Below are 26917 nucleotides of genomic sequence, written 5' to 3'. Positions count from 1 at the left end.
ACTTCATTAACCCCATTTTGCTGGCAATCATATTGCTCAGTCTAAGGTAGGACCTGGTCTGGCTTGCCCAAAATCAAATGTCAGGCCTATTCACATACAAGATGATCTTCAAAAGCTGAATCATTTAAACCTGATCAGAGCATGACTGAACTAGGACATGCTCGGGTGGCTCAGACCCATATATGTGGCTTTCTAACCTTAAAAAGAAGGTGAAAATGCATCTTGAGGAGTCAAGCCCAGCTGAGAGACAGGAAACACTTGCAATGAGTCAAACTGGGAAAAAACCCAAGAAATGTGGAAGCTCCAAAGGGATTGGAAGTCTGGTGCAGCTGGCTTCTGGGTCCCTAGGCTGAGAAAGAATCAGCAGACCCTCAGAGGAACTTCTCACTCACTCAGGAGGAACAGCTCCTCCTGCCTGGCGAAGGGAGAAACCAGCTCACCAAACATGGCTCTCCAGAGTCACAGCCCACAACATTCAGGCACCTTTGGGGGATTGGGAGGAGTGTCTTCTGTGCTCAGGAAGGGCAAAGGGTGTGAAGTGCTCAATCTGCTTCTCTGTTTTTCCCTAGGACCACCTGTCCGAGCCGCGCTCCCCGGCCAACGGCGACTACCGCGACAGCGGGATGGTCCTGGTGAACCCCTTCTGTCAGGAAACGCTGTTTGTGGGACACGAGCAAGTCTCCGAAATATGAGCCCACGGCTGCCCCCGTACTGCAGTTTCATCTCTACTGTCTCCAAAATATAAATAAATATATATATATTATAAATATAACCTTTGTGTAACCCTGAATTACAAGAAATGTTTTCAGCTTTTCTTTTGTCCCTCAGAATTGTCAGCCCCTTTTTTATAAGTGTGGTAAAACTTTACAGAACAAACTGTGGCTTTATAAAATAAAGGTATTTCTAAGCAAAACACCTGTCAGGTGGTCTGTTTGCTTTACTCTCATTTACAAACTGCTGCTAGATATACATGGTCTGGAAAAATACTGAGTAAGGCTGCTCTTGGTGCAGGCAGCGTGTGGTGGGTGCATCATCCTGCATCCTACATGATATCACTCAGCTGAGCATAAGCATTTCTGCTCAGTGACTGTCCCTTCTCCTACTTCAGACAATCACTCTTTTGCTTCAGGCTGCTAAGCTAGAATGCAAACCAGACAGGGCCAGTTCAGTTGCCAGATGCAGTCTGTACAGCTCCTCTGCCAGTCTTGTGTCCTTTCTGTGACTCCAGTACTGCCTGAGCACCAACTGGGATGAGCCCTTTACTGTCCCACTTCCAGTCTGAGCTGCAAAACTCTTTTATATGAGCAAGGACGAGAATGGCCCTTTTTTCCTGCATAATTGTTTTAACCACACTACACATTAGACTCACAGCTGCTACACTTCAGCCCAATAAAGCCTAGAATTATTTCCTGAAGATCAAACAGCCTCAAAAGAAGGCATGTAGAGTGCTCCCTTCAAAGGAACAGAAAATTCCTTTACCAAAAATCTTGCAGTCTGGTCACTAGAGACTGCTTCCAATTGAATGCTGTGGCTTTGACCACATTTTCCCTTCTCCATTGTTTTATTTATCTTGCATGTGTAGACTGCTGGTGCCACTGAATCAAGTTTCCTCATACCCTCTTCTCCTCTCTGGGACTTTCCCCCTTAGGAATGAAAATGCAGCATTTCAGAGCAAAATGGCAATTCTGACCTACCCTGTTAAGTCTAGATTGCAGACTCTAATAGTGTTAGGGGAATAGTAAGGGTGAACAAAGCCTAAATGATGGATTAAAAATAGGTTGCTGCAAGGCGAGACTAATAGGAAACATGGAATGACTTGGCCCAAATCGATGCTCTCTCTTGGAGTAACCCAGAACTGTTACTGTGGGACCAATTCTCAGTTTTGCTTCTCAAATTACTCTTTTTATGTCATTCAGCAAGTGAAATGGCTGCTATTTGAAGCCTTGTCCTCCTTCTCCCCACCTCTGGCCACCAGTTCTGCTAGACAATTTTCTGCTTTCACTCCTCACTTCATCAGGAGCAGGCTGTGAGGGGCAGTTTAGCCCCTGCTCCAGCTGGCTGCTCCCTGCCACCCTACCAGCTACTCAGGTTTAATGCTTGGCTGCATCAAAGGCAAGTTTGGGCAGGACAGGGTTCGTGTAGCATCATTAACCGTATGCCTTATTCAGGGTGAGCCACAGCTGGTGCTAGAAAAGAGACTTACAGCAGTGGCACATCTGGTCCAGCTGTTCCCACTTGACAGCAGTGTCCCAGTGGCTGCTGTTGGTCAGAGCAACATGACAGCTTTACTAAATGATGGCTGGAGTCAGACCCAGACTTGCCTCAGGGGGTCACAGAGGCCTCATTGCTCCTCCTTTCCTCACCATCCCACACATTCGCTTCTGCTGTGTGGACTGTAGACTAGAGGCTTCCGGAAACTGGAAGACTGTGATGTTACAGGGACTCTCCTGGATATTTGTTTGTCTGGTCAGCATCAGAGGGTAGTGCAAGGCTTTCTCATGAGGTGATAGTGTAGGCAGGATGACAAGGCTGTGGATGGGCATGGATGGGCACTTTGGGAATATATCTTTTCACTGTGGGATAAATGCTACGCAATATGATACCTGTGATCATACCGATGAATTACTAAACAGCCTCCTAGAAACCACTGATAGGAGAGTAAAATCCCTGAGGGTACTGCCAAGAGCAAAAGCAATCCCACAAGGATCTTTGTTTTTATTTGAAGAGGGAGGTGGACAGAGGGAACAAGGTTACAGAAAACTAAATTCAGTTCTTTGAGAAAAAAAGTCCATGTTACTACATTTGTTCTCTGTACATGGTATCACTTTTGCAAGGGAGATTTTCTAATTTGACACAGAGCAACTACACTGAAAATACTGTGTAAGAAATACAGGAGGATGCCTCTCATTTAGCCAGCACAGTTTCCTTGGTATTCCAAAGGCAGAATACCTAAGCTAGCCAAAAGTATTTGCAAAGCTGAGAGATGCTGGGCTGTTCCCAGTCTTCACACAACCTGGAAATGGTGACCTGGCTGTAAGCAGCCTTGCAGTTCTCAAACTTAAAAAAACAAGTGAAACAGACTCCAGCCATCAACCCAGCGAGCCAGGATTAGGCAGCAGTGGAAGGCAGGGATTTCTGATTGTGTCCTGTCTCGCCAAAGACTCACCACTGCCCCTGCACAAACCTACACTGCATTAGGGCAATGCCCAACATCAGCACATTACAATCGTGCCTACAAAGATGCGCACACGGTGATCCTACACTGGAACAGCATCCTGGCTGTGAAGTATCCCTGTGTGTAGGTAGAAAAATCCAGGCCTAACACTGTATTGTGAAGGATCACACCGTACCAGGATCACTTAATGCTACTTAATACTTGTTATTACCTATAAACTACCCACCTGATCACTAGTAGGCAAAGAATAAGTGGCATAAGAACAAAAGCCGGGAAAATCTCCCCATTTCTCTGCTTTAAGTGTCTAGGACTGTTTTGCCCTTTTCTTTCAGTTCACAGTTGCCTCACTTTGTCCCCATGTTATGCAGGCAAAGAAGTGAAGCAGGCCCTTGTTGAACAAGTGCAATTGATTATGTGGAGTTAAAATGATTGAGAAGGGGTGGACATGAGGTTGCTTGTCCCTATAAAACCTGTTGGGATTGTGTCAATGTGCCTTGGGTGGGTGGTGAAGCCGAGTTGCAAAGAAACCCAGAAGTTGCAGCAGACCCAGGGGAGCATTCGATGCCCTGCAGTGGCAGAAGGCTGGTTCAACTCTGCTCAGTTGTGGCTCAGTTGACTCCACAGAGGTTTGTGTTATGCTGAGTTAGGAAATGTCTTACTGAAGTAGACTGTGTCTGGAGCAAGCACTGGTGCGAGAAGCAGATGCGTCTGTAATATATAACTGGATAGCTGTGACTGTAAGGGTAGGAAATCATCCGGGTGTCAGCGTAGAAAGCACTGCTGGTATTTTAACACGTGCATTCTACTGAATCCCCGTCCCGCTGTCCCCATAAACACCATTGTGCTTTTCATCTGCCACATTTGCAGCAGCAGCAGCCGGGAGATTTCCCCTGAAATGGGATTGCTGACCCAGCAGCCGCCCGGACAATGTGACGGGCGCTCCCAGGCAGCACAAAGCCCCCTTCCAGAAAGCCGTCGCACAAAGCCGAAATCCCGAGCGAGCCCCGAGCTGCTGGGCTCGGCACATCCCTCCCGCCAGTGCCGGGCGAGGCGGCCGGGCTGAGCGGCGGTGCTCGGCAGGCCGGAGCGACAGCATGCCCTTGCCGAGGCGCCGGTCGTCCTTCCTGGGGCAGCAGCCCTCTACCTCCACGGCCGAGAGCTCGGGGCCGCCCGGCCGCCGGGTGAGCGTCGGAGGCGGCGGGAGCCTGTCGAGACCCCCCGGCGTCTACGTGGGCACCGTCCCCACGGGCGGCGTGAGCAGCCTGGGCACCCGAGTGTCCCGTAGAGCCCTGGGCATCAGCAGCGTCTTCCTCCAGGGTCTCCGCAGCTCCGCCGCCGCCGTGCCCCTGGCCCCGGGGCTGGATAAGGGCAGGGGTCTCTCCTACGAAAGCCTGAATGGCTGCTTGGTGGAGTACATCGAGAAGGTGCGGGCTCTCGAGCAGGTCAACCAGGAGCTGGAGGAGCACATCAGAGTCTACCTGGACAAGAAGGCGGCCAGCGTGGGCAGCTGGGGAGCGCTGCGGGAGAACTGGGAGGCCATTTACCACCAGGTGAGAACTGGGGGGCCATTTACCACCAGGTGAGAACTGGGAGGCCATTTACCACCAGGTGAGAACTGGGGGGCCATTTACCACCAGGTGAGAACTGGGAGGCCATTTACCACCAGGTGAGAACCGGGGGGCGATTCACGGCCAGGTGAGAACCGGGGGGCGATTCACGGCCAGGCGAGCGCCGGAGCGCTGCCGGCAGCCGGGGGAGCTGCCCGGGTCATCGGGCACCAGGCTGCTCATGAATGCTGTCTGATTGCAAGGCACGGTGCCCTAGACAGAGGGTTTAAAATCTATCTTCGTGATAATTAGCATTATTATGCCTATTAAGCAGGAGGATTGCCTCAGGCGTCGTGCGCATGAGAGCGATTGAAATGCACCCCAAGGCGCCGAAGTCTGGGCCGATTAGAACGGGTGGGGGTTTTTTCCTTTTTTTTTTTTTTTTTTTTTCCCTTCTTCTTTTAAATCTGTGGTTATTACACTGAGTATCAAAATTATTGAAAGAAACCTACTAGGACTGAATTAGGTTATCATTTAACATGATATCATTACAAGCACGCTGTGGGTTTTATTTTTAATCAGCAATTCAGATTTTCACTTTATTCCCTTGTTGGCTTAATAACATTTTCGAAAGCTCCATTTATTTAGAAATAATAATTACATGGTTACAAATTAGTGACTCCCTTCCTTTCCTTTGCCACCACCCTACCATCCCTTACTCCCACCTTCTCCATATGGCACAAATATTTATTGTGAGGCAGCGAAATGAGGTCTGTATTGACCTCATGGACAAGAAGGAGTTCCTTTTGCTGGCCAGTAAAGCCTTGCAGGCTGATGTCCTGCTTGCAGCAGACACAGGGCTCTGTCTGCTGAGGTCTTGGTGCACCACACAAGCCTGGCTTCCCAGCTCCCAGCCAGTGGGAGCAGACGGGATTCCAAAGACCTGGAGTCTGGCATCTTGCACACCTCTCACACCTCTTCCCAGCAGCGCTGTGCAGGCACAGAAAATGCCATCACTGGGTATTCAGAAAGCCTGAAAGCCAACTTTAAGCTGACTGGGACAATTGTGTGTTTTAACTTGGTCTGGCCCGTTTTTCCTTGTATTATTACGGCAGGTCTTCTCCCAGAACATCACAAACATTGCTTGAACTCTGAATGTGTTGGCATAAGCTGTTGTACAAAGATCATGTCAGCAGGAACACCTAGTTAAGCACCAGCTTTTAAAGTTTCCACCTTTTATTACTAGTAAATGATGTCATTGCTTCCTGAAGGGAGCAGCTGCTGAAGTAAAGGGGTGTTCTGAATCTGGGGTACAAAAAGCCATCTCTTTGAACATATGATCTTACTGGAGAAGAAGGGGACTTGGATAGAGGACAGGGAGTTAATCCTTTGCAGCTGCCATCCCGTGTTCTCCACACCAGTGTCCTATTTTGCAGTTGTAGACTTTATCTGTAAATCCTACTGAAATTTATGTTTGAGACCAAAATGTGGGACCAATAAGTACTTTAGGAAGGACTACTCTATTTTTCATTGTATAAACACCCAACATTGCAGTGCAGATGAACCTGCTATGTAATAATTTTTCATCCAAATTGCTTTCCTTTCAGCCTTTCTTTGTAGTCATCCTTGCCTCTGCCTCTTTTTTATGAGTGAATAGGAGCATCTCATAATGAGATCTAGCCTGAACATCGGTCTCTTCCTATACAAAAATCAGAAAAATAAAGCCATGTAGTAACAGCATTGGTGAGTGTCATAGAAAAGAACAGAAAAAGACTAGCATCATCCGTATCTATTGAACTATCAAAACACATCAGAGAACACATAAAATTTTCTGAATTGCTTCAATTAAATCAATAAAAGAGGCATCACTTAGTGGGTTTTGTCTTTCACGGATGTGATCCAAGCTGTTATGTAAAATTCTGATTAATAGATTGCTTTGCTTTTTTTATTAAGCATTTAACCAAAAATCAAAGTAGAACCCTATCCAGCCCAAACACCAATTAACTCATTCGTCCTGGAGCTAATTGGAAAAATTATGCCAGCATCAACATCAAAACCATCACATTTATTAAAATAATGTCAAAATCAGTTGCTGCAGAAACAGCTGGAATCACACAAAGTCAGAACCCTCCTGCCACGACATATCCCAAACAGAAAAGTAAAAGGCATTCAGGAGCAAGGTGTAGCAGAAATGAGAGGCACCTGGCAGATACATTCCTAAATGTAATATTTGTAAATATATTCAGATTTTCTGCAGATGTCCACATCCACCCTGATTTCTTTGAGAGTGGCACACCCCATTTTCAGCTTCTTGTAAAATCTGAGCACTCATTTTGATTCCTGTCCAGGCCCATGGGTTCAGTGAGGAGAGATCCCTGGCAGCCATAAAACCCCTCGGTGCCATTCGCATAAAGCCGCTATGAAAGTTTTGGGGGAAAAAAAACACTCAAGCAGGCACCTGGTTTAGCCCACGCACTCATGATAGGAACAGTTTTTGAACAAGAAGGAGCAGCAAAGAGAAAGACACAATTGGGAGGGGTCTAAGCAGGAGCCCTTTCCTCCTGCCCTGCTAATGAGAAGACAAGGACATGGCCTCAAAGGACTCTCCTGGTCTCAAAATCACAAATGTGACAGGCCCATCTCTGCAGTGGCTCAGGAGAGACCCCAGCAGACCTGAAGTCCCGTTTCCCTCCCGCCCTTCCTGGGATGTGCTCCAGCATCCCAAATTTCGGGTAGCTGCATTGCAAGCAAAACCAGCCTATCTCCCAAACTCAGAGCTAAGGGAAAAAACGTGTCAGTGAGGGACTCAGAGGGTGTGTGTGAGTGCAGGGTCCCTCAGGAGAAACCACTCATGTTTCCTTGCAATTGTCAGAGCTATGGCTGCAGCAGGGGATCACTGGTGGGAGCTGAATGATGGAAAGCAACTATCCAGCTCACAGGGTTAATTATCTGCCTGGGCAGCTGGCTTTAAGCAGAGCAGGTGGACACACACTAATTGGGAGAGGCAGAAAGCAAGAGGATTTTTGCAGAAAAAGAGGGAAATGAGAAATCCTTGCCAAGAGGAATTCATGTGACAGAATTACAATTTCATGACAGAAATACAAATTTTACTCTGTGCATACTCTTCTTCTCCAGGCTTCATCCTGGTCTTCTTGTGGAAAACTCTATCTCTAATCAAATGTGTCTCTTCTGCAGAATAGGAGACTGTTTGCAATGGCAATTTCTTCCCAGGGTACAGGGCAGCACTTGGGAGAAGTGGATGCTTGAAACAATCTGAGTTTCTGAGAGAGAAGAGGGTAGCTCAGCCTCCATGACTGTTCAGTTACAGCTGCATGGGAGACACAGATTTAACTCGTCTATGAGGTGACACACAGTGCAGTTCAGATCACAGGAGGAAACACAAAAGCAGGAGAAGGCATCAACATCCTGGACCAATTTTATCACTGCTGTGACTGATCATGACATCCTGTGCATGGCTGGGAGCATTTGAAAGACCTCCAGAGTTTTTCAATAGAGCTGCTTTTATTTGCACTTGGCCTTTCTATCAGCATTTAATCAGTGTGAATATTAAGCCTGGAGAACACACAGGTCTAACAGCCTGAGGAATTGCCACACTTGGACTCACACCCACTAATTTATTTGCTGCAGGGTCAGAAGAGCTGCTGGGTGTTACTTGTGGCACACTCTAGCACAACACAGTGCGTGATCAGTGTCTGTAAATGGGTGAAATAGCATTCTGCTACTCATGTAAGCGTACAACAAACTCCTACAAAATGGCACAAAGCTTGATCAACTGCCCTACAGAGAATGGCAGTGAATTAGTTGTAGTGATCTTCTCTCAGCCACCTCCAACAGCATAAATTTGGGCTGCCTTCACAGGCAGCTGTGAGGTGGTGTGAGGTTTTCTCCTTGTGCTTGGGCAACATTACAGTTTTACAGATAATTTAAGAGATGTCTCCTTCCTGCTTTGAGAACCAGGCATTCTTTGATGCAGCCCTGTGTACTTAGAAAATATTTGATGTATACATGGAGTCGAATTTCCCTGGATGCAGCAGGAATCAGCAGAGGAGCCATCAATCTCAGCCTCTCTCCAGGTATTACCTTTCCTGAGGCAATGCAACAAATGCTGCTCTTGCCGCCTTTGAGGTTTCCTCCTTCAGGCTCTGAGAAAGGGTTCAACATGGAAAGCATGACCAAGACCATTAAGACTTTACTGCTTGGCAGTGGGCTGCAGGCTTTTAGCCTGATTTAATTGTGAATTAAACTGTGTTGGAGGCAATGGTCTGGTATCAACTATTTCCTTGCATGTGTGGAAGGAAAGACTGGATCGACATCTGATCTTTCCCCACGGAGGCATTTGCTTTACTGAAGTGAGCTTACAAGCCAGAGAAGTTTCCATTACATAAATAATTAAACCATGGGATTCATTATCACAGGCCACACCTGAGGCCACAAATTTAATAGCAGTCAGAAAGGATTTAGACATTTGTAAGAATAACAAAAGTATACAAAGCTACAGATAAAGCACAGCTAAGAATTTGAAAGGCACAGTGAATCTTGCCGTGCCAAATTTGGCCAAATCTCTGTTAAAAATTAGAAGTTGCTAGTCACTAGCAGTTGCTAGTAGTAAATTCTCCCTGTGTCTGTATCTCTTCACAGTTTATCAAGTCTGGCAGCTGCCCACTCCCTTGAAGCAGCTGTTTTATCCTTGATGCCAGTTGTAATCCAGCAAATGAGCCAGTATGTTGATGCAGATTTTGATGAGACTTTTCTTCCAAAAAATTAACATTGCATTTTCATGTCCATAAAATCACAGTGAAATCAAAGAAAAATGTTGCTGCTTTGTAGTTAGGATGTTTAATACCATGAATATTCACTGTTAATTCGAGAGCTGAAAAAAATTGTGGTCAAAAGGTGGATGTGCATCACAGAACTGAGTGTTGAAAGACAATGTGTGACTGAAAGGAATTATTAGTAATAATATTTAATTTTTTTAAACTCTTCCCCTTTTGGCTCTTTGAATGCTACATGAGCATCAGTGACGTAAGCCTCCCAGAAGAAATGTGAGGCAGGACAGCACTGCCTTCTGCTTTACAAGCAGAGGAGGCAATGTCTGAATGCTTGCAGCATTGCAAGGCTTCTCATTCCCAATGGACACAAAGAAGAGTGTTTCCTAAACTGCTGCATCATGTGTTTTAGTACGTGTGTCAGCAAAGTGGCTACAAATCTCTCCCACTAATGCTGTGTGTTTGCATCCAGCTGTTGATTAATAGGAGAATTAAATCAAACAGAAGAGCCATTAGATGGAAGACTTGGATCTCTTCTTTTGGAGCCTAGGAAAGGGCTTTCACAGTTCATTCAAATCAGAGGGAGTTTCTCAGGAAACATAGTTTGTACCATGTTAGACAGTGTTAGAAACTACCGTGTAATTACTTACCTTTTAAGTTCACTGTCAGATTTAAAGGGCCCACAGGTGATTTCCAGGAGTGCTGAAAAATTGGTGCCTGCTGGTTTCCACTGCAAGTCATCCCTGAAGTCTTCTCAACATTAGTTTGGGAGGTGGTGGTTATACTGTTTTTACTTACATGGCATAGTTCAGGGTTTTGTGCAGTTTTGGAAAGCCCTGGACCTTCTCACTGAGCCCTTGGCTTTAGCTGTGGGTCTATGAAGAGGAGAGTTGGGGTATTGACTGAATCCTCAGGAGTATGGTAAAGACATCCACTGTGGGGCAGGTAAAAGTCACCTCAAATGCCTCAATAAATCCACAAAACCACTAATGAAAAACACTTTTAAAAACCAGTCTGTCTCCACATAGATGCATAAATCCAGGCAGCAGCAGTTTACCAGCTGTTGACTGCTTCTGCTTTTGTTGCAGGCCAAAAGCCCTTTCTCACTGGATTCAGCCCCTAAACTTCACTACTAACATGCCTCTGAGTGACATTGTGCAGCTCAGAGGATTTAATATTACTTTTGCTCACAGAATGTTCCAAATTCACCCAAAGACATTAATTTTCATCAGACTTTAGGTCAGATGTTGTAACTGTGTGTAATCCCTGCCAGAGGCAAATGGGTCTGTTTCAACAGAGCAGGGCAAATCACAGGGCAACATTTCTGCTCCTTGATTGAGGCAGGGAAAAAAATTAAAGCTTCTGTGAAGATCCACACATGTATGAGCTGTCAGGAAGACAAAATAACTACTGTAGGAAAAAAGAAAATAAAGAAAAAAAAGTAGAAAAATAAAGCAACGAAGATTTCAGAGCTTGTGTCAAGGAAGTCCCTCTACTTCTGTGCTGACTAAATGTCAGTTCTCCATCCTTCAGGAGAAACTCAGGTGTCCTGGTGCAAGGGAACCTGGGGACAGAAGAGTAGCATGTCACCAAAGTCCCAGCTCTGCTCAGCTGCTCTGAAATGCCACAGATGGACAAGCCAGGGTTTGGAGAGTTAGGATAGTGCTGGTAAAGTGGGGCTGCAAAAATCAGGGAGAAGGAAACAAGGGGTTGAACAATGAAGAGAAGCCAGTTCTGTGTGCAAATGAGCACACAGAATTCTTCTGTACTGTGTGCTGGATAACAGAGCTGGCTGGTGTGTGGTGAGGGATCATCTCTTTGCACACACCTGTGGCAAAGAGATCTCTGAGTCCTGCGCTTTTGCCACACTCCCCAGTTTTTCCATGCTGCAATTGAGGCTCTTTTTTTTCCCCTGAGCAGCAGTATCTACAGAACCTCTCTCCTCTGTCTAGATGCTATTTGCATGAACAGTTTTAGAACTGGATGTCTCTGAGATGGCCTATCCCTCTATCATATTATTTGAATTGGCCAAGAAATCCCACAGTTGTTGAAGAAAAATAGGTTTCCTATGCAATGGTGTGAAAGAAGCTCCAGCCCCATCCACCTTCCCTGTTTGTGTTTTTTTTTTGTAGCAGTAGGTAAAAATTAAGAAAAAAAACTTTTTTAACTCTTGTTCTTCATCAAATTGAAAAGAAGTAGAGTGCTTTTAACTTTCTGATCCATGATGGACATAATGGACAGTGAAGGAACAGGGCATTTCTCCACATTTCTCCTTATCAGATGCCTTCAGGTATTACACACTTTTTGGACCAAACATTTGTAAGACATTTGGAGTAGTAAGCCACTCTCCATGAGGATAAATGTTAATGACCACCTAGAAACTTCAGCTTTGCATGCCCACCTCCACCCTGTGACCAAAGAGCCTCAGGGCATGAGGCAACACAGGGCAACAATCCTACTTGATATCCACTTGAGATAACTTGTCTGGATGCAGCTTTGATGTTTCCACATTGCATGGTGTGTTTCACCTTGGAGGAGCAGAACGCTTTGGGTAATTTGCAATCTTAGTTACAGACTTAATTATCTAAATAAAGATTTTTCTGCTTCAAGAGCTCTTCTGGACAGCTTAAAATCTGATCTTATTCATGAGGTGATTTAGTTTTAACTGCAAATCTTCTTTAGTGTCTCCTGAAAAAGATCAAAGAAAAGTTCAGTTCAGCTTTTCCAGAGTGACAGCATGGATCATGGGGCGACTGGAGCTCCAAGACAGTTACTTGAGAGGTGATCACTCTAAGCCTGGTACTGAATTCTACATGTCTTTGGTCACCTCCATAGCTCAGTGCACGTGTGACTCCAGGGCAGGCAGTGGTCTGTTTTAGCTTTTTATCATTTTATATAACCTTCCTGAATCACAGCAAGCTGATAAGTCACAAGCCTTACTGGTTTACTTACCCCTCAAGTGCCTCTTAGACATTAGAGATGCAGCCCAGACAGGATACCACAGTCCGATTTGCACGATCTTTCCAATCAGTGTAATAATCTTTGAAGGCTTCTCGGGTCTCATATCTATTGCAAGAGCCTAGAGAATCCCACAGGAGAAGGAAAACAATGCTCTGGGAGCTGAGGAGGGCTCACAGGCAGCATGAGCAACAAGTATTCCGTGGCTCCCTGAGGAGGATGACCCTGAAGAGGACTGCTAATATGGGAAGTAGAATAGGAACTGCCTAAGTGCTGCTTAAATTCTATCTAGAAAGTATAAGTGGGACTTAAATGATGAAAATACCTTGAGCACAGCAATGAATTTTGCCCCTTGCAAAGAGCTGATGATCAGAATAAATGTGTTGCTACAAGAAGATGAGGGCTTAGGAGGAATGAGCAGTTTGATGGCAAATTACAGCCTATTTGTGGAGAATTTGTGAACTTATGTGTACAAAAATAATTGATTAAGTTATCTGGAATGAGTCACTTGAACAGCCCTAGGATGAAGGATTATTTTCAGAATCAAAGATGTACGTCTGCTTAAGATACGTGTGCTGAAGCTCTTCATTGCTTGAGCTCTGTTGTATCTTTCTTCTAGGTGGGTGAAGCAGTCCTTGAAAATGCTCGTCTCATGCTGCACACCGAGAACATTCAAGCCTGTGCTGAAGATTTTAAAGACAGGTAGTCCTGTGGTGGCACCCAGCTGGCCACTTTCTTTAAACTTTGCCTTTGTGAACACTTAATTTGTAGGGGTATAATGCTAGGGAGTAGAATGCACTTGTTTTTTAGGTTATTAGGCATATTCATATTCAACACCCTGATTTGGGAGAAAAATAATGATGGTGCTAATGTTATTTTGGAAGATTTTTAAGATTCATAGTAACAAAAATGTGCACAAGCACAAGCAAAATGGACCTAAGCTATTCTTAACACACACATTTGTCTTAACACAGACATTGGTCTCTCACTGGGAGACCAGTATTCATTCAAAATTGGGTTGGCACTTTATAAAGGGGCAACTTCCATGTGCTTTTTAGTTGTAATTTTCAGTACTTCAGTACCAAAACAAAGTGGTTGTGGAAGTTACAATCATGCTGCTACTGCCACAAAGCAAAAGCTGCGCCACTACAGACATCAGGGTGGAAATATTAGACAAGAAAACAGAAACTGGCTGAGCTGATTTCCCTTTACTGAGAAATTTAAGTAATAAAAGAAGATTTTAAACACTAAATAAAAAACAATTTTTTATTGTCTTTCTGTTTGAAAAGCCTGATAGTCATGTGTATGAGTGCATGAAGCTTTTTACTCAGGAGACATGATCCTTCTAGCTTTTTTTACTCATAATGGTCTCATTCATTTACAAATAGCTTTTGCAAGCTCTGACACAAAAACCATACTTCAAAGTAATTGATTTTTATATCCCATGTTTTTTATCATCTCTTAAATTTATTTTTCTCTCTCTCTAGCATTATTTTATTTAACCATAAAACCAAAATGTGTTAGTCATTCTTAGGTTTGCCTTTTATTTCAGAAAGGTACAACTCTGAGATACTTGTTTGGCTTTACATCCAGAAAGTTATGTTATATTTTATGCAGTTTTGAAAAAATACTTTTTAGAAGTGTCAGCTGACTTGGACAAGCAGTCTACATAACTAAAAACAATGTTGAATCAATCTACTGCACAGTGAAAGCTCCTGGGATTAGCTCTCCCAAGCTTTAAACTCCCAGCAATGAAGGTGGCTATCAAGGAACAAAGTGTTTTTGAAGCAGGTTCCGAACTAACCTGCCAACCCCTTCTGTCTAACCTTCCTGGCCACCAGGTCCCCAGGCTGGACAGGTTTGGAACAGATGTCTCCCACCCAAGGAGATTCACAGTGCAATCCACATTTTCAATGGAAAGCCTAAACCAAAAAGTTACAAGCAAGAGCAGTGCAGAAAGCAGTGCTGTGGAACAGAAACTGCTTGCCAAAATTTCCCTGCCATTACAGCCATGGTTTGGAAATGAGCTGTTTGTTCCAGCAGCAATTCTAGCTGACAAAGCAACCACAGAAATTTCCTCTTTGATTCTGCTGGCATTTGGTCTTAGGGATGGGCCAGGACCCTGGAACATAGACCTGACTTCCATCAGCATGTCTGTTAGCAAAAGTAATGCTTGGTGTGCATGTTTTTTCTTTAACCATTGCTCTAAAAGGTTTTTATGTAGACAAGTGAGTATGTATTCTCATTTTACTGCCAAGACAACTGAGAAAAAGCCACCTGTGGTGATACTGTATATAAATATCAGATCTAGCAAGAAACCATTAGCCTCTCCATGCTTTTTCTGGAATCCTATCATCTTGATAACCATCATAGCACATACTGCTAACTTGGCCTGTTTTCTTACACTCTGAATTAATGACAGGGTACTTTGGGCTGTTAACTTCACGTATGAAGAAACAAAGTGAGAGCAAAGTAAACTGTCTGTGTTTCTGTGCCTCTGTCTGGGACACATTTGCTAATTAGCAGAAATAGTGTCATTCAGAAAAAAAGACAGGTTTTACTTGCTGAGCTGGGCTGTGTTGAAGTTTGGCTTTGCTTTTTTTTTTTTCTTTGCAGGTATGAAAATGAGCAGCCATTTAGAAAGGCAGTGGAAGATGAAATTAATTCCCTATATAAAGTGATTGATGATGCTAATTTAACTAAAATGGATCTGGAGAGTCAGATAGAAAGCATGAAGGAAGAACTAACTTTGCTGTCAAAGAATCATGAAGAAGTAAGTCCAGACTTGGGACACTGCAAAGCCAATGTGTGCCTGTTTCATCTGGTTGGTATCATACATCTAGTGCAAAGCAAACATTAAAACTCCTCCTGCCATGACTGGGTGGGGGGGTTTTCCTGAAACCTACTCCTATTTCTTTCTTCTGTTTTAACTCTGGGGACTAACCCTTGAGGCATTATCAAATTACTTACATGTAGGTGTTAACTCTTTCTCATTTGATAAATGTGACATGGAAGAGATGCCATCTCTTCTTCTTAGACACCATGTGATGGTCCAGGGGCTGCAACAGTGATGTATGTGGACGTCTCAGCAGTGAGATCTGATGAAAGGAGAAAGTGCAGGTGCAAGGCACCAGCTCTGGTCCTGTTGCACTGATGTTGAGCATTAACCAGGTTCTTATGAAAATACCCTGCTTGGCTTAGCAAGGCATTCGGTTCCCAAAACTGAATCTCTCTTGAGAAGCACAACACTAAAGCAAGTCCCAGGGACAGTGGCATGAAGAAGTGGCTCTAAAGAATCATCATCAAAGGTGCTGGCAAAAGCAGATTTAATATGAGATGTGAAAGTGCAATTTAACTTTGATGGGAAGGTTCATTTTATTATAATGGAGCTCACAAAGGAAAATTGGATTAGAGTCAATCTAGAATGGTTTACATGGAAATTTGGGATGCAGAGAGTAAAGGTGCCAAAGGACAAAGATTCAAAAGGGCTAGGGGAGGTCCTCTCATTGAGGTTCAGAGCAGATACCCTTGCTTTCTACACTCTTGATGGAGATTAGGTGCAGCTGAGTCCAAACTTTACCTCAGATTTGGTCAATGGTTTATAGCTAAAGGATTTGTCAGCACCTGATTACTGTCTAATTTAACATTTACAAAATGATCCAATAGGATTTCATATAAGCATGGTAGTAACTTGACTGTAGATCTGGGATGACAGTATTCATATTATACTTGCTATAGGGTATTTAAATCTATTCACACACTCACACAAACAGACATGAAGAAGTTTGTACAAAGGTGCCTGTTAAAAATTTCCCTCAAGTTCAGTGCAATACTCAAATCAGATGCTTCTGCATCTCTCAACAGGTGAGGGCTGAGCCTTGAGGAGTAGTGGGGATATCCCAGGCCCCACCATCAGCATCACTTTGGGAACAAGTACTGAGTATTGCAAACTCGAGAGCTTGTTGGCTCCAAGAGGTGTCCCAGTAAGAGGGAGATTGCTGCTCACAGCCCACTGCAGTCCAGGAGATCTCAAAGGGCCTCACTCAGGACTACTGTCCCAAGATGATTGGCTCCAGTCATCTGCCAATCTCCATCCTGGCTGTAATCCAAGATGGTAATTATTGGAGTTTTCCTCAGAAGTATGGTAACAAAAACATTGTTCCACTTGGGCTATGATTCAGACAAATTATATTCCAAGGTTATGATAGCTGACTATCTTGTCCCTGTCCTTAGTTAGGGAACAGAAGTTTGTTAGGCAACAGAAGCTCCTAGGAACAGACAGTGTTTCTGATAAACTTAAGGGAAGCTTAATTGCTCAGGAGCTATTGATTGATTAAGGCTGAAGTCTATAAAGAATTCCTGAAACCACAGAGGATCCTGAGTGGGTGGAGAGGATGCACCCCCACAGACAACCTGCCAGAAGAGAAGCCCATACTGCGCAATTTTGCAATACTTTCCTACTTACTACATTCACCAACACTATTTGCATGAAGGTGGTTTACTTCCTTCAGCAGGGATTTCAGGACTGAACACAAATCAGCATCTTTATTCATGGGGACTTTAATATGGAGCTGTTACTAATCCCTCATAAGGGACAGCAAACAACTGTGCTGGTGCCTCAAAAGTAAGATAAAGCTTGAATTGTGATGGTTCATGAAAGCAAGATACTATCCTGCCTTACATTTCTTACTAGTTGTTCCTCCAACCACAAGATTTCAGCAACACTGGCTTGCCAAGATGAGGTTGCATCACCAGCTCTCTACTTGCATCAGTCTAATTCCAAGGCTGGCATTTTGCAGAAAATAACCAGTGGCTTCATGACCAGTGCATGGCAGAAGATGGCAGTTGTTTTAGATAAGAGGGTAAAGAAAAAAATGATAGAAATAAACAAGATCCTCTTTAAACCTCCAAGTAATGCAATGACTGCTGTGAAACCAAAAAAGCAGGTGCTGATGCTGTTCTCTGTCTGTACCTATGGCATAATGAGAACACCACCTGTCCTTCTTGATCCTCATGTAGCCAGCAAGGAATGGAAAGCAGAGTGGAAAGATGCTCTTTACCTTTTGGGAATACCTGAGCATTTGCAGAACCACTTCAGCACAGGCCTGGTTTTCCAATGGCAGCAGCACCAGGGGAAGCTGCTTAAGAGAAGTCACAGAATAAAGGCTAGAAGCAACTATTGCTGAGCTCTGGCACAATAAAGTCCCAAGGACTTTCCTGAACTAATTCAAACCTTTCTTTCCACTGGTGCTCTCACTACCAAATCCATGTCAAGTCCTTTTGAAGGTTTTGTGAACTTGGAGTGGGCACATTTTGACATTTGCATTCTTGCAGATTCATAATTCACATAATTCCCATCCATTTTTTCCAGTCTTGTCACTGTCAGAGGCCATTGCTTACAAATACAATTCCCAGATGCTTTTACACTACCTTTTTTTTTGTGCCAATAACAGATAAACAGGTTGATATAAAAAGACTGCAGTGCCAGACAGTTAAGATACATATGAAAATCTCATTTATTCTTGTGTCCCTGAACACGATGTGCTACCTTTAAGTGTGCAATTCTAGACCTGATAATTCTCTACTGGTTACATGGTTTTGGAGCACTTAAATGTAAAGAAGGAGCAGAATGCTGCCACAGAGGAAAATCCTCTTCATCTAACATGCATGTGCATAAAACACACACTTGTCTCACACAAGCTGTGAGGCTGTAGAGCTCCTGCTGCTTTGCACATCTTGTATCTGCCAGTAGATGCAGGCCCATGCTCCTGCATAGTGCAGCAGCAAGGGAGGAGTTTTTGATAACCTTTAAACTCTTAGTTCCTTGGCCCAAAGTCCACACTGCAGCTTTACTGGCAATGTATGTAGTGATTTTGGGTCCCATCTACGCAGCATGCATGTGTCAAGCACTGGCTGCTGGAGAAACTTGCCACTGTTGAGAGGGCTGCTCCAGGTACTGCCTTGGTGCAGGGCTTCAGTCTCCTTCCACCAAGGGGAAAACTCTTCCAGTACCCTAGATCAGCAGGAAGAGACCCCATGCAGAAGCAAGGCAAATCCACATCTGAAGGAGAAACCCTTCAGTGCACTAAATCATTAATGCAGAGATACCTTTTGGGACCAAATTTAATTTCTCTGTTTGTGGCACCAAAAGAGCTCTTCCTCGAGCTTCTCTGAAGATACCATTCAATTCCAGTTCACTTTCTTTATGTTTGTTATTTTTGTTCAAGGATGTGAAGGTGTTATACAAGCAGCTTGCTGGATCTCAGCTGGAAGAACTTGATGTTCCCCTGGGAAGTGGCCTGGATGACATTCTGGAAAAAATCAGAATCCACTGGGAGAGAGACATTGAAAAGAATCGTGCTGAGACAGGTGCCCTGCTCCGTACCAAGGTCAGCACTCTGTAACCCACTCCAACATCACAGGGTATCAAGCAAACACAAAATCTCTCTAATATTCTGCAATATCTTTGGGTGTTTTTTGGTGTTTTCTTGAAATAGAAAAGATGCTAAAAATCTCAAGTATTTTGGTCCAATTCCAAAGGAGAATGCACTTATAAATATAAAGGCTTCTTGGGATACACAGAGTTAAGCACTGGTGGAAATGGCCCTGTTCATATCGCCAGTATCTGCGGGAGCCTTTCAAGGCTCTGAAATGTTGGCTAAGAAAACTAAGAAAACTAACTTAATCAGTTGATACCTTTACACCTTTTGTGTAGGATAAGCCACTGTTATTACCCTTCTTACTAGGGCTGTTCTTCCACTTAATAATTTACAAGGGTCCATAAATAAGGGCAAAACACATTGCCCTCTACACTCCCTGTTGGTTTCGCTTCCTTTGGCAGCAGCGGGAAAACTAGATATTAACTTAGAAATGAAAAGTGATGGTAATAGCCATTCCCTTTAAACAGGGATTCTCCTCTTCTGAGGCTGAGTCTGAGACGGCCTATTAATGCAGGTTTTTCTCTGTCATGAAGGGTCACTCATTTTCCAAAGTGTCTGGCTGAAGTAAGTATTTTTGCACAGCTGAAGCATTAAGTTCAGTGGATGATGTTAGAAGCCATCTCATTCTGAGTTGACTCTTACAGCAGAGCATGACAGAGTAAATCAGGAGAGCAACAAGGATGGTGAAGGGCCTTGAAGGAAACCCTGGTGAGGAGCAGCTGAGGTCTGTTCAGTCTGGAGAAGACTGAGGGGAGATCTCATTGCAGTTACAACTTGCACCTGAGGGGAAAAGGAGGGGCAGACACTGATTGTTTCTCTCGGGTGACCAATGACAGGACCTGAGGGAATGGCCTGAAGTTGTGTCAGGGGAGGTTTAGGTAGGATGTTAGAAAGAGGTTCTTCACCCAGAGGGTGTTTGGGCACTGGAACAGGCTCCCCAAGCCTGACAAGCAGCACCAAGCCTGACAGAGTTCACTAAGTATTTGGACAATCCTCTCAAGCACATGGTGTGATTCTTGGGGATGGTTCTGTGCAGAGCCAGGAGTTGGACTCGATGATCCTTGTGGTTCCTTCCAACTCAGCATATCATGTAATTTGGTGAAATCATAACTGCTGCAGCACTGTTGAAATACTTAGCAAAACCATATAGACTATCTCCCCTGTTCCAAGGTAAAGAGCTGCCATGAGAGGTATAGGGGTATCGAAACAGCAAGAAAAAACAACAAAACCAAGAAATATGTTTGCAAACATATGTGCAAGCTCTGAGTTAATTTTCAAAATAAAGAAAAAAAATCCTGTGACAACAGTGATAACAAAATTTCTAGGAAACATACAAGAAGCCAAGCAGAGGGGTTTATCCCAGAAGTCCCATCAAGCTTGTGAGAATGCCAGACTTATTATGCAAATCAAGTTAGTCTGTGGGGTCTGATTTTTAGCTCATACAGTCCAAAGGAAGTGAGTGACACAGTAAAAAACTACACGAGCCTGGAGAATGCCTCCATACAGAGCACATGCAGCCCTGAAAAGCCAGGGCATCCTCAGTAGCCTTTTGAGCTTTCCCCAGAAAAATCTGTTCCTGACCCACTCTGCCAGGTCTCAGCAAAATGAACATCACTCTGATGGCACCAAATTCTTCAGTGTTCCTGCTTGCCTGTCCTGCTGTTCGTCCCCCTTCTCCTGTGAAAAAAATTCCCTTACAACTTCTTTCTTCCTTCTTCTTTCATACCCTCAATAACTGGTCTTTTAGCTACTCAGAGATATCTTTTGGGGAGAAAATTGACAGTTCTTAGTACACTGCTCTGTCATGTCTTTGATACCCAACCCACCCCTACTCAGCCATCTTAGCCTATTGTTCCTGTTTTGGTTTGGTTTTTTGATGGAACAAAGAAACAGAATATCACAGATTTCTGGAATGATTGGTTCTGGTTCTGCACAGATTCTGGTAAGACATTCTAGGGGCTTTTTTTCCACAAATTAAACCCAAATGACGCAGTTTTGTGTCCCTTATCTCCTACAGGCACAGATCAATTCAGATTACTACTATTTATACAGATGACAAGAGTTTACCTTTTATCAACTAATCTTGTGGTTTTATATCATCTTTTGTAGTTAAATTGTATCATTTGGTTATCCACACAGAAAAAAACTCGCCCTTGCTCTTTTGTGACATCACAGGAGGGGGAGCAGTTCCCTGCACTCCTTTGCTCTTCATTACCAGTTTTTTCAGTGTCTCTCTGTGAGGTTTGCTTGATCCCTAATATTTTAGTTTCCTTTTTCTGCACCTACTCTCTGATGTACCTGTGACCAGCTCAGACCAAGATGTTTGATGTCCTAGCACTGACTTAGATATGAGGGCAGTATTTTTGATATTTTCTGACTAATTACCTTGCTTTGACTTGTGACTAGATTTGCAATCTTGGCTAGATTTTTCAAGGATATTTGGCCACCAAAACACACCAATTTAAATTCATATTTAATGGGGTTTCACATAGGCCTTTTTCAGATGAGTAACCTCAAAACTCAAGTCCATTGGTTTCACCTGTACACTTTTTTGTCTCTAGTGGTCAAAATCTTTCCCCAATTTGACGTGGGTGATTCAAACCCTTGCAAGACATGCATGCTATTTAATGTTTTTCCCTGGAAAGATGCTTTACTTACTGATGTGCTGTTCATTAATGTAGTTTGATCCACATCCACCCCTGCTCATTGCTAATCCGTATAGTTTTCTGTCATCCATAAATCCTTCTAGTTCATGCTTCATTCCCAATGCAGTAGACCTTGAGGCATCAAGCTGTTAAGCTTCTGTCTTAATGGAACTAGACCTTAATTGTCCTCTTTATGTTCTGTCTCTTGACCAGCTGTTGACCCATGGAAATATTCTTCCCTGAGCATGCAATTACACAGCTTTCTCTGTTGTCCTCATATTAGGTTCTGAAGAATCTTGTGAATTATGCCAGTTTCTCTCATTTGGCTAAAATTTTCCCAGAACTCTCAAGAGCTTTTCAAAGTAACCGTCTTTCTTCACATACCATGCTGGTCTACTCTGGGTGTTGGTGTTCCATTCCTAATCATTCTTTCATTATCTGGATTCCATGAAAAACAGACTACTGAGGGATTCTGCGCTCATGCACAATGCTTGGCTTGGAGCTGTACAGACATTTGAAATCCACAGATTCCTAGGAAACTCAAGCACCAACATGATAAAGACTTAGGAAGATGATTTCATCCTCTCCCTCCATTAATCCAGTTGTTTGTGGTTACCACATGTATAGCCTTTACCTCATGAAGCATCTTGGGAAAAGTCCCCAGAAAACATGAATTGCCTACTGAAGAGGACACACGGACTACTTCTGCACTTCTCCACAGAAGGAACCCCAAAGCTGAGGCCAAGTGTCATGCCCAGCAGGGCCTCACACATGGACACTTGGGCTGGTAATCCTGTAAGGAGGGTGGGGAAACCTTGTGTGTCCCAAAAGCTTTAGAGTACATTCAGCGTGTGCTCACTTGCTGTGTCCTCCTCAGTGTTTAGGACCTGGTGCAGCCATCTCCATCTACTCCATCTGCCTGCTCTCTTGTTCACACCACTACAGTCAGGTTCACAGCTTAAGGCAGCTCCTGGAAGGGCTTCAATGCCACCTGTGGTGTGGGCAAGCTGGATTTATAGGTAGCATTTGGGCCACCAGCAGGGTAAATGTGAAAGCCAGGCTTCTGGTAATGGGTATAGGCTATAACACCTTCCCTTCCCTGTGTTTCTCTTTTTAAAGAGACATCTGCAGTCCTCATAGCCTAAGCAGGTGCAGACTACACTCTTAACACCACTTAGGAGACACAATTTCCTGAAGAGTTGCAGGTCCATGATCACTGGTTCACCAGGAATAGAGAGGTAGAATTATATCTCTGGCACAAGCCCCAACAAAGCATTTCCAGAAAACACAGGATCTGTGCAATTTTCTGGAAAGGGCAGGTTTGGTGCTTGGAATCAGCCCTCTGCAATACAGGTTCTTAAATCTAAATTTGTGTTTGAGACTTACTTGGTACTTAAATGACCTTTTACCACTGAGGCTATTTAATTCACGATGTGCAAGGTGTGGGGTTCATATGGTAGTAAAAAAAACAAAACTTTTTTTGGTGTATGGTCCTAGATTTTTTAAAATTCGATCTTACTTTTTAAATAAAAGAATGTATAATCAGAAAAGCAGAACAGGGTCAAGATGAAGTTTCAGAGTGGGATGGAAGTATTTTGCATAGTTTAATTTTAGCATCAGCCACAAGAAATGTAGATTGTGGCTGAATAATTGTATTTTCTAGAGAGCCCTGGGCAGAGAAACCTTGATCTCAGCCCTTGTTAAAAAGCATAGAAATTCTATTTTTACTAAGGTACTTTCTCCTTCACCTATTTTCAAGGAATCTGAACTAAACACATATAAAATCCCCCAAGCCACAAGAGCAGGAAACAGCATAATTAACTTACAACTTAATTAACAGAATTTTTTTTTGACCCCTGTGATATGACTTGCTGTCTGACTCATAGAATCTTATGTGCGAAATTAAGGTATGAGTAGTTCTGAAGACACACAACTTTTTAAGAAATATAGTATGGCTATAAAATGAACAATTACAGCAATGTTTTTCTCTTTAGAGATAACTTTAAACATACAAGTATGAATTCTGAACAGCTGTTGTTGACATGGATAACACAAATACGCTTGTATGCATAAGCCATTTTACAGTAAATGCCCAGAAAATATGATAATTTTGACACTAAGAAGTATCCAGAATTGTTCAACTGAGGGATTTAATACACAGGAATCAAACTTAGAGTCAGAATTGCCACAAACTGTGAAAATATTACTGTCAGTTTGGGATGTAAGGAAGCTAAACCATAACTTGCGTATGCTGTGATGACAGTCGCCTTCTTTCACCAGCAACAGGCTGAGACGATGGCTGCTGTGCGAACCCAGGAGGAAGAGCTTGTGGAGGGCCTCAGAACCGAGTTCCATGAAACTGCCTGCAAAATACAGAGCTTGCAAGCAGAAACTGAATCTTTGAGAACCTTGGTAAGGAATGCTGGGTTTTCAGTGGGTGTATTCTCTGCAAACTCAACACACATTCTGAGTGGAACATTCCTGTCTTGGGATTAAGAGTTAAGAATGAATCCCATTTTCCACCAGAGATCATTTCCAGAGATGCCAGACATCTCTGGGCTGCTCTTGACTGAAATGGTGCTCTAAGTGTACCACATTTGAAAACCAGGCTCCAAATTTCCATCTTCAGTGTATTCATATTCAATCTCACTGAGATTGCTTGGTAGTGTACTACCAGACAATGTGAGGAGTATCTGCACCTTGTACAAGTGCTTCAACTTTTGTAATGACAATACTTAATATCAAGGTAGCTAAGAAAATAATTCTCTAAATATATATAGTCAATAGAGATATTGGTCAAACCAGAATAAAAATCACTATGAAGCATATGGAAATTGACTGATTTATTGTCTGCTGTCCTGCCCTTGCAGAAGAGGGGTCTGGAGAACTCTTTATATGACGCCAAGCACTGGCATGACATCGAACTGCAGAACCTGGGCTCTGTCATTTCCAAGCTGGAGGCAGAGATGGGAGAAATCAAAGTAGAAACTGAGCAGCAGCAGAGGGATCGTGAAAATCTGCTGACTAGCAAACAACAGCTGGAGAAAGACATTGCTGCATATCACTGCCTCCTGGATGGAGAGCAAAGCAGGTACTTGTTCTTAAAAGGATGGAGATCACTCTCCTTGGGAAGGGGTTATGAGGTTGCTGGAAGCAGGAGGACTGGGGTGTTTCTCATGTTTAATAAGGCTAGCTGGTAGATGGTGATGTTTGGAGAAGCTGCCAAAGGGGAAGAACACACCAAATCCCATCAGACAGAGATTCCTGATATATTGGAGATGGGTGGTTTCCAGCACTATCACAGAAGGACATGGTTTGGGAACATGCCATGAGTTTCACTTCTCTGAAGATTTGAAATTCAATATTAAAAAGCTAGGGGGCTTATAATGTTAATTATAAATATAAAAAACCAGGGGCTGCATTAGTGGCTGCAAAGCAGATGTGTTGCTGTTTTGTCATATGAATACGTTATGCCATCCCTCCTCCTCCCTCAATACAGTCCAAATACTATAGCTGTGATCCTGGAAAAACTCCCTTTCTAAGCTTCTAAGTTCCCCCTGAAGTCCAAGGATGGAATCTGGACCATTGACTGTACCTTTTGTGAAGAAATGTGGCTCCGACTCTTAAGATTTTTCATGGAACCTGTGAGAATCAGATCCACAGATTTTGACTTGCTCTTCTGCTCAGGCCAGGGAGAATTTTAAAATAATCAGATCTTGCTGAAGATGGTGAGATTTCACCAGCTGAATTGAGGATAGAACATGGTTCACATGGTTCAGCAATTTTTCTGTTCGTAGTAGTGACCAATTTTTATCTTTTTTTTTTTTTTCAGCTGATTATGAAACTCCCAGCCCTCAGAAGACCACTGCCATTAAAGTAAAAGATGTCACTGCCAATTATGTTCGTGGAAGCTAAAAACCCATCCAAGCAGCCTGCTTTATTCAGTTTGATTCAACCATCAAAGTAGGTTGTAGCTTGAACAACTTTATTAGACCCTCTTCATGTAATTGCTTTGCTTACAGATTTCAATCTACTCATGTTGTTAAAATTATAATAAATGAAGAATATCAGGCTTTTGTTTGATTTTTTATTTTCTTCCAGTATTTTTCATGATAGCTGGAGGGGACTGGATTAAGATTATCAACTTTCCATTTCCCACCAAGTAAACTCTTTCTTTTCATGGTACAAATATACCAAGACTGAGCTATCCCTCCACTGTGCACACATCACCCACATGGAACTGATGAGTGCTCTGTTGTGTCACAAGACCATCAGCTCAGTAGTGTGAAATCTAATTCAAATAATGCCAAAGGAGTTAAGTGCACTGTTACCTCAGTGTGATTAATTTTGCAACATGTAAACCAGCAGAATCATTAATCCAAGCATCCCAACAGTACTTTATAAACACATTTTTATGTCTAGACTAAACTTCTGGCAAAGCTGAAAGTGCAACAGCAGTTCTGCCTGCATCCAGGTTACATCTTTTTACTGTATACTGAAAGTCTAAGCCAGGGTATCAGTTTGTGCAAATTTGATACTTTTTGATATATTGATATAGTTTTATATTTGTTTTTATATGGTTGCTCTTTCTTAATATCAACATCCCTCCAAGGTAGGTTGGCCGCAGTTTTGAACAGGAGTCCACATAGCATCAACCTGACCTTAGGTTGTTTCCTGTACTTTGACAGCATCACGAGGAAAAAGATTTGCCATCTTTCACTTTTAACTTTTATATTCTAAACATTGATAAACTTGTTGCACTGGATATGCAGTATGGTCACATAAGATGCCAAGATGGATCTTGCATTTTCAGAGAAACGTAATGAACCTTAGCTCCTATCACAAGATTTTAGGCAAATGGCTGGCTTTCCTTCACAAGTTACCACACAGCGATGAAGTTAACCAGATGTGTTTGTTGGATTGGGACTTCACAAGACCTACAGTTACACTGGGTGACAACACAGTTCATTAAATGGACTCAAAGACTACTAAGAAATGGCCTATTAGAGAACACAATGGCATGGAGCACATACAAGAGGTAGGCTTTAGATATTTTGATTTTTAATTGAAACATTAGCTAAGAATGATTAGATTTTACTACTTAGATTTTAATGACTGATAAAATCAAATACCCTCTGAATCCATTAAACTTGATCCAGCAGAGAATTACAGGAATAAGGGCACAAGTGCTGTCATGCCTTTTCTTGTACATTCCCTCACACATGAAAAATCCTTCCTGATGCAGCTGCTTGATAAATGATCCTTCACTTAATCTCTGCAAAAAGTCCATCTGGCATGTACCACCTGCAAGATTTTTATAAAAAATTACTGGATTAAAAGATTACCCAACAACCAAAAAAATAAA

At 43.1% G+C, this 26917-nt stretch overlaps 2 protein-coding genes across 7 annotated transcripts in view; both read left to right on the top strand.

Annotated features, from left to right (window-relative positions):
• The window catches only part of TMEM108 (transmembrane protein 108), a 168197-nt gene extending 167284 nt beyond the window's left edge, over nt 1–913 (top strand). For 3 of the 6 annotated variants that reach the window (XM_086849335.1, XM_023919340.2, XM_086849332.1), the window contains one exon: nt 570–913. In XM_086849335.1, coding sequence (XP_086705461.1) covers nt 570–692 — 123 coding nt within the window. In that variant the 3' untranslated portion in view covers nt 693–913. The remainder of the gene's footprint in view (nt 1–569) is intronic. The other 3 variants (XM_023919344.2, XM_023919343.2, XM_023919347.2) reach the window with 1 other exon arrangement.
• Nucleotides 902–26917, top strand: BFSP2 (beaded filament structural protein 2). Its single transcript, XM_086849370.1, has 7 exons — nt 902–4725; nt 13087–13169; nt 15084–15240; nt 18695–18856; nt 23833–23964; nt 24423–24643; nt 25385–26917. The coding sequence occupies exons 1-7, from the start codon at nt 4270–4272 to the stop codon at nt 25386–25388; spliced, it is 1215 nt and encodes a 404-aa protein (XP_086705496.1). The 5' UTR covers nt 902–4269; the 3' UTR covers nt 25389–26917.

Source organism: Cyanistes caeruleus, chromosome 1 (assembly GCF_971803275.1).
Source record: "Cyanistes caeruleus chromosome 1, bCyaCae1.hap1.1, whole genome shotgun sequence".
NCBI lineage: Eukaryota > Metazoa > Chordata > Aves > Passeriformes > Paridae > Cyanistes > Cyanistes caeruleus.
Note: the sequence above shows the minus strand (reverse complement) of the source record. Positions and strands in the feature narration are given on the sequence as shown.

What these genes read in the sequence shown, in the direction of transcription:
- BFSP2 (XM_086849370.1), top strand. Translation starts at nt 4,270, where the DNA reads ATGCCCTTGCCGAGGCGCCGGTCGTCCTTCCTGGGGCAGCAGCCCTCT. An exon ending in TGTCAAAGAATCATGAAGAA is followed by an intron (nt 15,241 to 18,694) that starts GTAAGTCCAGAC and finishes TTTTTGTTCAAG; the next exon opens with GATGTGAAGGTGTTATACAA. An exon ending in CTGAATCTTTGAGAACCTTG is followed by an intron (nt 23,965 to 24,422) that starts GTAAGGAATGCT and finishes CTGCCCTTGCAG; the next exon opens with AAGAGGGGTCTGGAGAACTC.